General features: G+C 35.8%; 1 protein-coding gene across 3 annotated transcripts in view; it reads right to left on the reverse strand.

The window, feature by feature from the left end:
• The window catches only part of Ankrd28 (ankyrin repeat domain 28), a 134,189-nt gene that overhangs the window by 44,040 nt on the left and 73,893 nt on the right, over positions 1-16,256 (reverse strand). For all 3 annotated transcript variants that reach the window (XM_034497951.2, XM_034497950.2, XM_076931406.1), the window contains exons 4-6: positions 8,694-8,764; positions 1,891-2,091; positions 222-309 (exon numbers count right to left, since the gene is read on the reverse strand). In XM_034497951.2, the coding sequence (XP_034353842.1) occupies positions 222-309; positions 1,891-2,091; positions 8,694-8,764 (360 nt within the window). The remainder of the gene's footprint in view (positions 1-221; positions 310-1,890; positions 2,092-8,693; positions 8,765-16,256) is intronic.

Here is a 16,256-nt window from a genome sequence, read left to right on the forward strand (position 1 = left end):
GTAAGTTAAACATCCCAGGGCACCATCTGTGATGTCTCTTCTCAGTTTTAATAAACTAGATCTAGTGTACTGGGATAGCACATCTCCTCTGCCTGTTCTGCTTGGGTAGCAACCTCAGATACTCTATGCCTCAGTTATATTAAAAATACAAAAATTTAAAAAACCAAAATGTATTATCTCCTCTAAATATACTTCCAAAAGTAAATTTAAAAAGTACATACCCATATATGCTGCCCAATGGATTGCACGCCTATCTTTCTTGTCAAAAGCATTAATATTGGCACCTCTGGACAACAGTAGTTTGACCATCTGGAATAAAAGTAAATAGTTTCATTGAGATTCAGAAGTAGAATTATTCATAAATGTGCCTAGTGATTATTTAACTTGATTTTTTTCACACTGAATTGCTTTAGTTGAAGGACATTTAATATAGTATGAAACTTGGGAGGGGTTCATTGTTACTAAAATCATCTTGCAGTCTTTTTTAAGATGATACTTTGCAACTACTTAGTATTTAAGAACGTCTGTGTAAGAACAAACCTTGAAAGTCTGAAGTTTGAATACTTAAATAGAAGTTGTACTGTTATTTATTAGAATGTAACTGTCTCATACCAGTAATGTCTGAAATTTAATTTAATTGTCTATGGTTAGATCCACTACATTTAAAACAAATTATTACAAAGTCTACTTATCTCATAATGAACCAATACTATCATTGTCGTATTTATAATTGTTTTTCCATTTTGTGATCTATACCACAGTTGATGTAAGGATCCAGAGCACTGCAGTAAAAAAAAAACAATGAGGCCGCTAGGTTTCCAGTTGCACAATCCCAAGAATGCCATTCGAAAACTGTGATTCTGTGTCTTCAAAATGAATGACTAGAATCTGGGTACAATGTTGTTCCAACTGCTTAGAACAGGCTGAGGTCAGAGTACAGCTTGGAGTTTAAGAGTTTGGAACATAGCAATATTTCATCTTAAATTAAGGACGGCTAATAAAGAGCAGGAACAACAGTACAAAAAGAAAAAAGAAAAGGCAGGCGGACAGGGTGGGCACTAGACAAAGGTTCTTCTAATTCTGGTTCAACTAGGCTTGCCAATGCTTGATAAAAGGTGACTGCAGGTTCTGTGTGTTGTATAAACTTGTTTGATGTGTGCAGGGCTGAGTGTGCATGTGGAGGCCAGAGCTCGATATTAGTTGTTTTCCTCCAATGTGCTCTACCTTATTTTTAAGACATAGTCTCTCACCTGGAGTTCACTATTTTAGTTAGGCAGGCTAACAACAACTTGGAGAGCTCGGGCTGTCTCCCCCACCCCCTCATGTTGAGATTACAGGTGCACAGCAGCACCCCTAGCTTTCTATGTGGGTGCTGGAGATTTGAACTCAGGTCCCTGTGCTTGCACAGAAAGTGCTTTATGGACTGAGTCTTCTCCCCAGCACTGTGATGGCTAATTTTCTTAGTCTGTTTTCTTTTGAAACATTACTAAGGAATTACCTTAATAATAAACTAGAAGAAAGCATAGTTGCCAAATATGGCCTTTCTTTGCTATTATCCTTCCTTCTGAAAGAACAATGAAACTGCCGTCTCCCTGCACTTTCTTGACAATGACAGAATATATCTTTTATGTTATCCTATAGCTAACCGACAGTCCTCTCATTCTAGGTCATTATGCAATTCTAGTGTATATGTAGTAAGTACTAAATAAATCTTTTAATCTGGGACTACTTATATCACTAAGAAAGAAAAAAGCTAGGAGGCTTGCTAAGGGCAAGATCAGGAGAATTTTTTTTTCTTGCTTTTCTTATGAACTGAGCGAATTAAAGGCAAACTCATTACTAACTAGAAGCTAGAAAACAGGCAATCTGTCTCTAATTGGATGCACCTACCTCACCATGCCCACTGAAAGCTGCATGATGTAACGCGGTTCTTCCTGCTCGGTCCGACACGTTCACATTACTCAGAAGAGGTACCAAAGACTCGGCGCACTTGACAGCTTTGTTAGCAGCAGCTATGTGTAGAGGGGTCTGCCAGTTCTTATCTCGAGCATTAACGTCAGCAGAATGCTTCAAAAGTATCTGAACTGCTTCCTAAGATGTAAACAAGAGGACTGAATACTTTGAGAAATTTATAAAGATATACACATATGGAGAAAATAAAAGTTATAAAAGCTCACTATAAATAATAAAAATTTAAGAAAATATTTTGAATTTAAAGATAAAGATAGTACTTAGAGCCATAAAAAGATATATTGTCTTGATAAAACATTCTTTTTTCTTACTAAAAGCACAGAACTCTTTATGAAAATGTACAGACAAAAACCAAAACCTAAAGAAATGCATGAGTTTATTGTTAATAGCTTAAACTTATTAGCAAAATATAATTAACCATTAAAAACCATTAATAAGATTTATTATTTTGATATTAAATATCAAGAATTTAAAAAGACATTTCTCACCTCTCAAAGAATTATGCGTTACATTTTACCAAGTGGAAAAGAATCACTAGGTCTGGTTCATTAAATGAATATATAAAAAGGTCTTTTATTGTAATAAACATGAATGTTAGTATAGAGACAACTTAAGAATTGCACACTACCACTTTTACACTGTAGATGTTTGTTAGGATTCCTAGGAATTTAGCATGCCATCAGCATTAAGCAACATAACCATAATTAAACAGCAAAATCTTCACCTTACAGTGATGATCATGTTTGGTAAGTACAAAACCACATATAAAATAAAAAGCAACAGAACTAGAATCTCAGTACTAAGACTTTAATTAACTTTATTGTGGAGAATTTGCAAATAAACACCAGCACGCAAAGAAGTCAGCTACACCCAAAGTCTATAAATCGCAATGAACTTCTATAGTTAGAAAAGTCATCCAGAAGCTATGGAACTTAACACTGAATTTTACCTTCAATATTTATATGCATTTATCTGCCACCCCCTCCAAATCCATGACAGCTAAAACTAGAAAAACAATGAGCTTTATTTCCATTTATAGTGTGACCTCTATCTGCACTCCACTCTGCCTCATCATCTAATATTTATCTTTTCTTATTCTCCTTTAGACATGTACACATATACATTTCTGCTCATATGCATTTATATGAATATATGTAATACATAAATTAAAAGCCAGAGTCCACGAGAAAAAAAAAACATGTATTTTTTTCTTTCTGAAACTATCTGACCTTGATTAATATTATATATCCTAAATCCATCAATTTTCTTGAAACTTTGATTTTTCTTTAAAGCTCAATAATATTTCATTTGTACCATATTTTAATTACCCATTCATCTACTGATGAGTAACTAGATTGGTTTCATTTCTTTGCTATAGTAAATAAAGCAGCAATAAACACAGGGATGCAAATATCTCCGTGGATGGTAAGAAAAAATACAGATTAGGGAATACATGAATGAAATGAATATTAAATAACAAAACACAAAATCAACTAAAGAATTTGTTCTTTGAAAAAGTTAGTAAGATAGACAAATCCTTAGCCGATCTAACAAAGAGAAAAAGGGAGAAGACACAGATTAGCAAAATTCAAGATGCAAAGGGTGTCATTACAATAACCTCCAGCAAACTACAAAACATTACTAGGGACTGTTATGAAAAAAGTATATTCTAAGAAGCTAGATAACCCAGGAGAAATAGAAAAATTTCTAAATGTATTACCACCTAAAAAAATTAAACAGAAAATATCAATAATGTAAAACAATCCATTCTAAGTAATGAGGTCTTGGAAGCCACAGTCAAAGGAAAAGGAAAGCCCAGGACCAGATGGATTAACTGCTGAATTCTACCAAATGTTCAAGAAAGATCTCATACTAATTGTTCTAGACTTGTTCCACAAATCAGAAAATGAAGGTAGGGGCACTACCAAATTCATTCTATGAGTTCAGTATTACTCTCATTCCTGAGCCAGGTAAAGACACAAGGATAACAATAAGAAAGCTACTGACCAGTTTCTTTAATGAACAGATACAAAAATTCCCAGCAAAATACTTGCAAATGGAATTCAGGAACACATTAAGAAGATTATATGTTATGACCAAGTGTGCTTCACTGCAGAAAGGAAACACTGCTCACATAACAAAATTAATAAATATAATATAGCATATAAATGAACTTAAGGATAGAAATCACATAATCATTTTGATTGTTACTAAAAAAGGGCATTTGACAAAATTCATGAATCTGATGAGATCTTCATAATAGTTTTGAGAATATTAGTAGATGAAATATATGTCAAAATAAGAGCATATACAATAAAACTATAGACTACATTATATTAAATAGAGGCAAACTGAGACCATTTCCTCTAAAATCAAGAACAAGACATAGACTTCCTATTCTCCCTCTCTTATTTGATACAGATAGAGCAAAAGAAAGACACAAAGGGGATGGATAAAAATAACAAGAAGTCAAACTCTTTTTTAATTATAGTTGCAATGATCCTTGACTTAAAAAACCTATAGTTTACTAGAAAACTCTTGAGATCTAACACAGCAAAATTGCAGAATACAAAAACTAACCTACAAAAATACTCAAGTATCCTTCATATACTCCAACTATGTACTCTCAGAGAAATTATAAAAATAACCCATTCAAAATAAAATTTAAAAATTAAGTATTTAGGAATATGCCTAATCAAAGAATAAAAATCCTCTAAACAATAAAAAATTCAAGACACTGAAAGAGAAACTTACAGAAGGTATGAATAATGGAGAGACCTTCCATATTCCTGGACTGGCAGAATACTGTGGGAATAGCTGTGTTATCAAAAAAATGTTCAGATATACTACAATTATCTCTCAACAATCTGATGTCATGTTTCATAGATTACATAAACAAATCATTAAATATATTATCATATTGAATATATTAAAGAAACAGAGTTGAATAGAACCACCAAAGAGCCCAACTAGTCAAAGTAATCCTGAGGAGTAAGAACTATGCTGGAAACATGACAATGTCTGACCCTAACTGAACTACAGTGATAGCTACAGTGACTAAAAAGTGGCACTGCCTACAAACACAAAGATCAACTGAAAGGAGGACCAGAAATGAAACGACAAAGCTATGCCCACTTAACTTTGACAATGGAAACAAATTGCACATACTTAAAAAAAGATAATCTATTCAACAAATGGTACTCTCATAATTGGCTATCTATCTGCAAAAAAAATGAACTCATAGTTTTCACCTTGTAAAAATAAGTTCAAAATGGGTGAAATTCCTTAATTTAAAACCTGAAGCACTAAAATAAAACAGGTGATACTAGTCAAGATACTAGGTTCAGAGAGACCTTTCTGAATAGAACAACATTAGCACAGAAACTAGCCTCATGTATCAATGGATGAGATTACATGAAAACAACTATCAGCAACAGAAACTATCAGCAGGGGAAACAACACACAAACTAGAGGAAAATCTTCTCAGGAATACTTTACACAAGGGGCTAATATCCAGAATTTACAAAGAACTGAAGATATTAGATACCAAGGAAACAAAAATTTCCAATCAACAAATGGGCAAATGAATTGAACAGCTTTCAAAAAGAAGGGCTGAAGAAATGGCTCAGTGGTTAAAAGCACTTGACTGCTCTTCCAGAGGTCCTGAGTTTAAATCCCAGCAACAACAGGGTGGCTTATATCCATCTATCATGGGGTCAGACTGCCTCTTCAGGTGTGCATGAAGACATAGCACTCACATATATAAAATACATGAATAAATCAATCTTTAAAGAAATAAAAAAGAGAAACACAAATGGTCAGTACCCGATTTTAAAAAGTGTTCAATATTTCTAACCATCAGGGAATACAAATTTAAACTACTCTTATCAAATTCAAAATGCCCTAACATCAAGAAATCTAATAACAGGGTTGTGGAGAGATGAATCAAGAGAGACCTGGGTTTAGTTTTGAGTATGCACATGGCAGGTTACTATCATCTGTATCTCCAGTTTCAGGCAACTAAGGGCTCTCTCTAGTTTGGCTCTTCAGGCAAAACACTCAAGAAACATTAAATCAAAGTAAATAATTCAATATACCCAAAAGAGGCTCCAATATATAACAAGGATACATCCATCTATCATGGGGTCAGACTGCCTCTTCAGGTGTGCATGAAGACATAGCACTCACATATATAAAATACATGAATAAATCAATCTTTAAAGAAATAAAAAAGAGAAACACAAAAGAGCCTGACAAATACAGAGGCAGATGCTCGAAGCCAACCATTAGACCAACCACAGGGACCCCAGTGGAGGAGTTAGACTCTGGGTCTCTTAGAACAAATTATCTGCACAGTTGCTGAGTTCATATGGGCCTGCCTGTCCAAGCTAGTGGCTGGCTGATGCTCTTAAGGACCTTCTGGAACTTCTAATAGCGGCACCCTCTAGATCTAACACAGCTGAAGGATCTCGCAGCAGATGCCAATCACGCTCACAGCTCACTGGCTCTGTTTGTCACAGTCAACAAATGATGGGGAGAATGTGAAGAGGAACACATTCACTACTGGTGAAGATGAAAATTAATACTTCCATTATGGAAATTATTTTGGAGAACTCTAAAAAAATTAAAAATAGAACTACTATATGACTCAGCTTTTACTCCTGGACAAATATAAAGAACTCGACCCCTATCACTTATAGGATATATAGTTCAAGTCTTGCAAAACTGTCCTTTGGTGCTCTTCTCTAGGAGACAAAGGATAATAACTGACCAGCAGTCTTTTCAAGATTGCTGTAAGATAACTAACGCAGAGATAACATTAACGTGTGAATAGCTATGATGTTACAAGATTTCAAGGATTACTACATGAAAGATACGGTTTATGGCATAAGCACAATTTTTACCTTTGAAATAAAGAACAATTTAGAGCTGTTTGAAATATAGAAAACAACACTAGTATTTAATAGGGTTGGCAAACAGACTGAAGATGTGCTCAGGAACATCTGAGAAGACAGGGAGTAAACCAAAGAAACACAGAGGCCTATGACCCCACAATTCCAGTAGTTAGAGAAAAACAAACAGACCTATTCAAAAATAGGTCTTAGTTAGGGTTTCTACTGCTGTGATAAAACACCATGACCAAAAGCAACTTAGTGAGGAAAGGGTTTATTTCATTTTATAGCTTATCATGAAAGAAGACAGGACAGAAACTTAAGGCTGGAAGCCGGAGGCAAGAATTGAAACAAACGCCATGCAGGAGTGCTGGCTACTTGCTTGCTCAGTGTGCTTTCTTATATAATCCAGGACCACCTGCCAAGGGATGTACCACCCACTGTAGGTTGCCCTCCCACATCAGTCATTAATCATGACAATACCCAACAGATTTGCCTACAAGCCAAAATCTTAATAGTGCAATTTTCTCAATGAAGATTCTCTCTTCTGGGGCTGGAGAGATGGCTGAGAAATTGAGACTGCTGGCTGCTCTTGCAAAGGCCTTGGGATCAATTCACAAGACCCACAGCAGCTTACAAACATCTATAACTCCAGAAGATCTGGCACCCCTTTTTGGTACCCATGGGCACTTAGCATGTATGTGGTACATAGACATACATGCAAGCAAAACATCCATACCAATTAAAAAACAAACAAACAAACAAACCAATCAAAACAGACCAAGCTGGGTATGGTGGTATATACCATCATCCTGACACTTGGGAGGATGAGAAGAGGCAGGAGGGTCAGGAGTTTGATGTTAGCCTACATTATGGAGTAAGAGCCTGTCTCCAACAAAACAAAACAAAAAACACTCTTCTTAGATGACTAGCTTGTGCTAATTTGAACAAACCAACCAACTGAAACCCAACCTGGACAAATGCCAGTTATCTTAATGCACATACAACATATAAGACTATAAACAGGAAAAGTCTGTTTTCCATGTGAGAAATCTCACATTCTTTAAGGTAATACTTTTGAGTCTGCTGCAATGGGCATCAAGGGCTGGAGAAATGGCAGAGTGTTTGATAAAGTACAAGTGTGTGGACCTCAGAACCCTTGTGAAAAAACATAAAGCCAGGGAGGTGTAGTAGCTGCCTGTGATCCCAGCACTTCGGAAGCAGAAACAGGAAATACCCAAGGCAGCCTGAGTTGGTGAAGTTCAGCAAGAGACCCTGTTTCAATGAATAAAGTGAATTACGAACAAGAAAACATCTGATGTCAACTCTGGGCCTCCACACACATATGCATACAAATGCAAGCACACTCACATATATTTGTGTGTCCAAACACATGTAAACATGCATGAGGACACACATACACCATTCATAAAAATGCACTTAAAATATTCTTCCAAAACTCCAACTTCAATGTTGAAATTAATCATGCTCCATCCAATCCTGATGGCATTGTGCTCAGCAGAGCCTTGGGGTACCAAGTAACTCAGTAAAGAGAAGACCCACAGAGGATTTGTGATAGAAAACACTTCTTGTGAAGGAGGGGCAGAAACAAGGGCGCCTACTCATTTACTTCAGGCTCTCTTAAGAATCTGACATACAAAAGGAGAAATGCAACAATTAACTTAGTTTGTACCCATTCTGAAGTAAAATGACCGGTCTAGGTATTGTAGTAGTTTTGTTTTTTTTTTTTTTTAAATTGCAATTTTAAGTTGGACACATGCAGACCTACTTAATGCTTCTTTATATACATTCACTAGAGAAATGTCATACCTCACTACAAGATGCAACTGCTCTGTGTAAAGGTGTCAACCATTTGCTGTCTTTGGCATTAACTCTAGCTCCTGCAACAAGAAGAAAAAAATAATTGAAATATTTTACATGAAATATTTTTGATAAACCTAAAGTTATGTAGTCCCAAGGGGATAACAATTGAGAAATTACTTAAATATTGTTTTCTAATATATTACCCTTAAGTTATAAACAAAATTATTCTTTTAAGTTGATATGATTATCCAAAAGGAATCAGTTCTTTGTATTAAAAAAAATAAACAGTATTTTATAGTTAGGTTAGAAAAGTCACCTTTATACAGAGCATATTAAAGATAAAATCAAATCCCACTTTAAAGTGTCAATTTCAAATACTTAAAAGAAACAAACATAATATCTTCACTGCATTTCTTTACTAATAAATGCATAATGTCATAAAGTAATATAAAGATAATTATACAGATATAACTAAAAACACATTGATTCTATAAGGTTATCATACAAAAATGAATCCAATGTTTACAGATGTAGGAAAATAAACCAATTTAGAAGTATAACTTGGTTACACCTAAAGTTTAAAGAAGGATCTTTTAAAAATCAAATATGTAAATAAAAAATTAAGTCAATGAACAAAAGTACCAACAAAATATAAATACATCCAATAAGATAAAAAATATTACATTATAAGGTTAAACAAAAGAACCAAATAGAAGAGGCTATCGTTGGAGTGCGAGTAGAAAGGAAACAGTTCTGGCTAGTCAACTGGCCATCAGGTCCTGGCCTATACAGCACTTTATACAAAGGGGATTTATGCCTCAAAGGCCAATTCTTCATTGCCTAGATGATAACAAAAAAACAAAACAAAACAAAACAAAACAAGAAACAAAACAAGAAACAAACAAACAAAAAACTATGTTGAATAACCCTTAATAAATTTCTGTAGTCTTACAGTTATATGCACAAACCAGAGTCAAGTATTGCTAAAATCCATACTTCCTCATGCTTACACTGTTCCTGTGTTTTTAAGTGTGAGGGTTCAGGGAAAGATAATCAAATGCAGTGACTTCATGGTATATAGCTCTAAGACAGCTACAGAAGAAACCTTCTAAACAGTGTTGTGACCCCTCTAAACCTAAGTGTCTTCATCTATAAAACAGACTTTCTAATATCTTGGTACAAAAATTATCATGTAATAAACCCAATACATACAGCACATGTTGATGGTAGATTTAGAAGTGCTGAACACAAAAGACTATAAAACATGAAGGAAACACGTAGCAATTAAAGTTTGATAGTAGTTAATTCTCTGTAGGCATCAACAGTGACAAAGACGACAGAAGCAAGAGCTAATGGAGAGCTTTCAAAGCCAACAAAATAAAGAACTGGTCAAAGAGAGTAGTGTATATATTTAAAAAATACTCTGCAGTGCTAGGGGTCTAACTCAGGACCCTGTCCATGCCGCACATGTGCTTACCAATAAGGCCCACCTCAGCCAACAGTATATTTGTATAGTAAATATTTAGGCAACTAGCTGTCGGGCCCCTGGAGGCCAAGAAGACTAAGGCATCAACCTGGCCACAGTGAAGTCAGACTACTTTTAGTCTAGGTTGAAACATTTGAAATGTTCACTTTTTTAAAGGCTCAAGTTGTAGAGGACGATAGGGTCTTTCGTTCTCTCATTTGCCTGCTGAGGAATTCCACGGTTCTCTAAAATCCCTACAGCTTCTTCTACATAAGTACTTATGCCCACATATAGATCTATACATAGGAGAAATAAAGGCCTAAAGGTACAAACACAGACAACTAGAAGGGATAGCACCTGGGCCAACAAAGGTAAGACTGAAGTCTCATAAATACCTTCAAGAAATCAACTTTGAAGTAATGACAAGAGAACAGAACTGTGACTGTCACAAAAAAAAGTGGCTCTCCATGTGCTGATATAGCTTTGAGAAATAAAACATAAAAAAGATAAAAAGCAATAACTGTAAATAATGCTTTACCTTTAATTAGAAATAGGAAGAGGTAAGTCTATATTCTTATTTGATTAGTATGAATACTAAAACCAAAGAGGGCTGACAAGATATTAGAAGAGTAGAGACCTGAGTAGTCGGTTGGTTTCTGGGTACGCTTAATACTGGGCAGGCATACAGAAGGCTGATGTGTGTGTGTGTGTGTGTGTGTGTGTGTGTGTGTGTGTGTGTATTACTTCATTGTTACTCTCTATTATTATTGTTTCTACTATTTTCTATGTATGATAGACAATATTCAAAAAATTAAAAGATGGTCATGAAAAAAATTTCAAGAATTTGTCTCCAAGTACAAGCAATAAAAAGTGAACCAGGAATTGGGTAGTTTTTAAGTATTTCTTTTGGATATGGGTTATCAGATATATAACCACTTGAAAACAATCTAATTTAATGGTACATCTATGGAGATGAAAATTCAAAAGAAAACTCCCAATTCAATCTGTCTTGTTCTAACAGTCTTTTTTCTTCTTCATATTTAGTAAGTCAAATTAATTTACTGAAACAAATAACTACAATAAAGAATCCATTAAAAGTTAACTGAGGGTATTACACTGCTACTTGTAACAAATAATACTAAAAATAAAGTTTAATGATAGTTTAAACTTCTGATCATTATCTTTTTTGTTGTTTTAGAAGACAGCTATCTTTTGTTATATCCTGTGCTTCTTTTAAAAGCACTAATCAAATATTTTAACTTCACATAATGTAAAGGCCAATATATGAAAAAATCTGCAGGCACCAATGAAAGATCTTTCTCTAACACATGTGCATTAAATTGCATGTGATTTGCATACTAACAATCATGACATAGTGATGTGCATTTTCAAGAACAGTAGTTGGCTATGTTCCTATCAAAGGAAATAAACAATAACAACAATAATGATATAAAAGCCACAAGTATAGCAGCACATTTTTATTGTTTCAGATTCATAGAGCCTCTTTTGGTAAACTGTCCGAAGGCAATATATTTTTGGTTTCTGTTCTATAAAGAACTCTCCTAAAGTTAGCCATACATTAATATATGCACTAGACAGAAAAACCATTTTAATAATGCAAGACACAGCCAGAATAAAGGTAAGTGGTCCAACAGCTAGTCAAATAAAATAATAGCCAGAAAGGTTATCAAGAAAGATGGGGAGGAAGGAAAATAAAGGGGGGGAAGAAAAGTATTATGTCCCCTTAAAACATAAACTGTCTTGAGAGAAAAACAAACCTGTAATAGTCTCAGTATCATCACATGTTCTACACATGAAATAAAAAGATAAAATCTATGAGCTATAAAGATGCTAAGTCACTACATCCCAGTCACTCAAAAAGATACTATACACTAGCAAGCCCTTCTCCACTGTTCCTAGTAGGTTACTGGTAGATGTTTTGGCAGGAGAAATCACTGCAAGCAATCTGAAGGCAAATAGGAAAGCAGTTTAAGGAAGATGGCATTGATGACCGACTATTTTACCCACTGGGCCATTTCTCCAGCCCTCGATACACAGTTCTCAAAGAACTAATAAAGATATTTGTAAAAGAACAAGAAATGTAGACACTGACATAGATGGAGTGAAAGCAGAGGGAGAGGGCCTCTGTCTACAATATATGAACCAAGGGAGGTACTCCCTCCCCCTCCTCCAAATGACAGACCTGGCTAATACACTTATGTTACAAGCTTTTGAGATGTGCACATTTTAGATCTAATTCCAAAGGAAGAAATACCAGATCCCTATTCTATATTAAGAATTACTTTCTGTAAGAGGCCAATGAAATGAAATTTTGAATAATGCTTTCCACATGCTGAAAAGGTAACACTCAGCAGTCTGCTAACATATGATTTGAATGGAAGCATAAATTAATATCTTCCAAACAAAATACCTATTCTTAATTGATGAGAAAATTTAGTTTTTAAGAGAAGCATTCTAGAATAAAAAATAATGTGTATGCAAATGTTACTCAATGTGAAGTAATAGTGGTAATGAAGAAGGGTAGATACAAAGAAGAAGAGCGGTTCAGATTATGACAGAGTTAATGTGAACCGAACAGAATGTCTTGAGTCTGACTCAAGGTTCTAGCTTTTCGGCTATGATAGTACAAGCTTCAGTTGTAAATAATGCTGGTGGTAGTGCTGTCTTAGTTTTCTTGTTTTGTAATACTTTTATAGAGCTGAGGGCAGAAATAAGATAAAAGAAAAGGCTAATTTTAGTATAATATTAAAAAGATACAAACAAGTAAGTACTTGTTATTTTACTCCGTCTAGAACAATTATTAATTCCGGTGGATCTACGCATAACTATAGATGCTAAGAAAACTTGGTTAAATGTGCCAGGTCAAAACCTGGTTAAATCTACGCATAACTATAGATGCTAAGAAAACTTGGTTAAATGTGCCAGGTCGTATTTACTTACGAATCTTGGGGTGCATCATTCAGAAATATTTATGTTCCAGTGAATTTAACTATAAATTTTTAAAAAACATGTAATCTTAGAACAAGTCATCAAAAATAAAATAATATGAAGAAACGTCACCTTGAATAAGGAGATAGCTACTACTACTAGCTGTGGTGGTTTGAATGAGATATTCCCCATAAACCATGGGCATTTGAATATTTGGTCCCTGGTTGGTAGCCCTGTTAGAAGTTTAGATGTTGCATTGCTGGATGAAGCATGTTACTGGGGGCGGGCTTTGAGGTTTCAAAGGCTACACACCATTCCTAGTTCATTTTGCTTCCTGATTGTGGAGAGATATGAGCCTGCTCAGCTACAGCTGTCACATCTGCTACCTGCTTCCAGGTTGTCTCCATCATTGCAAACCCTAACCCTCTGGAACTGTAAGTCCAAAGTACAGCCTTCTTTCTGTAAGTTGTCCTGGCCATAGAAAAATAACTAATATAGGAATCCATGCGAGGGAGTAGGACACTGCTGTGACAGGCTTGATCATGCTGTTTTTGCTCTTGTCCTAAGAACTTGCCTTAAGTTAAATTTAAAAGTAATGAACTGATTTCTTTGGTGAAAATTTCAAGATGGCCTAATACTGGCTCTGTTGTATAGTTATTAGTATCAGTCATACGTAGGCCTATAATGCAAAGGAGCAAATGCAGTAGGAAGAAATACAAACTGTACAGTTTTAGAGAGAAAAAGGGCATTGGCAACATGGCTTGTGCTGCAAGAGAGGCTGTAACTGTTAAGATTCACACCATTAATGAGAGGCCAAATCTGCAGTGGACTAAAGGGAAGGGTGCCCTTAGGGCAACACCCCACCCAGCTAAGCTTTCAACTTGTGAAAAAAATGTTCTGCCCCTAAAAAGCAACCAAAAAAAAAAAAAAAAATAGCTGCTGGTAATGTGGTTAAAGAGGGGCAGAATTCATCCATGTTTGCAGCTCTAGTTAGCAGTGTTATCCACATTATGCTGGCTTTAGAGTCAATGAAGGATATACAGAAGATAAGCTTCCTCTCCAGCTTTAGAGTCACTGAGGCTAGTTATGTGGCAAAGGAGTCTCTGTATGGAGGCCTGAAGAGCTCACTACCTGAAGCTGTGGAAAGTGAAATCTGGGTTGTGTTGAAGACCCCAAGATGTGGAGTTTCACACTCTGATAGTAGAACCGAGCGGCGGGCGGCGGGCGGCGGTGGCAGCTGCTGCCGCCGCCTCTGCTGCTGCTTCTGTGATTGTGACTATGACTATGGCTGTGGCTGCGGCTGCTGGTGATGGTGGTGGTGTAATATATTTCAGGTAGAAAAGCTGGAACAGCAGTTCCACTTTGATATCAGACAAGAAGCTACAGAATTTGTAGTTTGCCCTGCTGGGTTCTGGTCTTGCTTTGGTCTAATGTTTCTCCACTATTCCTCTATTCCGCCCTTTAGGAATGGTAATGTGTATCTTCTGTTATTTATGATGTAAGTGTATAATTTATTTTTATGATTTTACAGGGAGTTACAGCTGTTTTGTATCTCAGAAGAGACCTAATACTTTAAAACAGTACCAGTGTCTGTAAAAGTCTAGTGTGTGACCACAGTCTGAAAAACACTATGGAGGGTTTTAAAGTTACACTAAATGCACTTATATGCATTATGAGATGATCAGGAGCTTCTGTGAGCTAACAAGTAGAATGTGGTGGTTCAAATGAGATGACCCCTATAAGTCTCTGACATTGGAATACCTGGTTCCCCAGCTGTTTGAGAAAGGCTTATGAGGTGTGTCCTTGATGGAAGAGGTGTGTCAACAGGGGCTGGCGTTGAGGTTTTAAAAGCCATGTGGGGAAAAAGAAACCCAACCCGTGTGTGGTTTCCAGTGCTGTCTCTACTTCCTGTTTGTGGTTTTAGATGTGAGTAGTCGTTTTCCAGCCTTCAGTCTGACTCCTCCTCTCATGCTGTTTCAATAATTATGAACCCTATTGGAACCATAAGCCCCCAAATAAATCCATCTTTCTCTAAGTTTTATGGTGTTTTAGCACAGAAATAAAATAGTAACTAACACACTACTATAAACCCAAATATAAAAAAAAAAGTCCATTATAGGAAAATATGTACCCAATGAGCATAGACACTGACTTGAAGGAAGCTTCTGAAGATATAGGGAAGGCAACTGAGTTCTACAAAAGAACCTTTTTGTCCTGCTGTCACTGGGCTCCTTTCTCTTGGCTGTGTGTGTTCTAAAACCCCAAACAATCTTTCAGATGATCTACAGCTGTCTGGGTCATCTCTCCACAGAAGAACACTGCTAACAAAGACATCAAGCAGGAAACCTGCTTAGTTCTAACATGTGATGGAGGGGTAACAGCCAACCACCAACACATCACTGAAAGAAAGCCTAAGGACTTGAGGAAGTTCCAACAGTAGATTCAATAAAGGAGATTGGGCTGCTATGAAAAACAAAGTACATTTGGTCTGGATGAACTCACTTGCACTGTAGTTAGTTATTACACAGCTTTTACTTGGTAACTAAAGTCATTACTGGAAATATTCACTTTTGAAAGAGACTGAGTTTGACTCAGCTCTAGCATCTAAAGTTTTTTCTAGGCATAAAAAAATTAATTAAATGGGAAAATGAACCCCTTCATTCAAGATCATATAAAATAGCAAGTATATTAAAATAAAAACAAATAGGATTCTTTAAAAAAAAATCCATAGCAGTAGTTATCCGAAGTCTTAGACATTAAAATAAACAAAACTGTACTGCTTCCTACACAGCCATTTTCTTATCTTTCTATGTATGCTGTGTATATGCCTATATGGTGTGTGTATGTAGTGATGTGTTAAGAGTACACATATGCATCTGCTATCATGTGTGTGGTAGTCAGAAGACAACCTCAGGTTGTACCTTCCTCCCACTATGTTTATAACAGGGTATTGTTGTTGTCCATTATTACATATTATAGTTGAGAATTACCTTGGACTCCTGATTCTCCTGCTGCTCTCTCTCTCAAGAGCTGGGATTACAGCAACATGTATACCATCACATCCAGCTTAGGCAGTGCTGGAGAACTGGGTATTAAACCCAGGGCATCCTGTATGTTAGACCAACTGAGTTACATACTCAGGCCATAAAGCATAA

The sequence above is a fragment of the Arvicanthis niloticus genome, chromosome 3 (assembly GCF_011762505.2).
Source record: "Arvicanthis niloticus isolate mArvNil1 chromosome 3, mArvNil1.pat.X, whole genome shotgun sequence".
Classification (NCBI taxonomy): Eukaryota; Metazoa; Chordata; class Mammalia; order Rodentia; family Muridae; genus Arvicanthis; species Arvicanthis niloticus.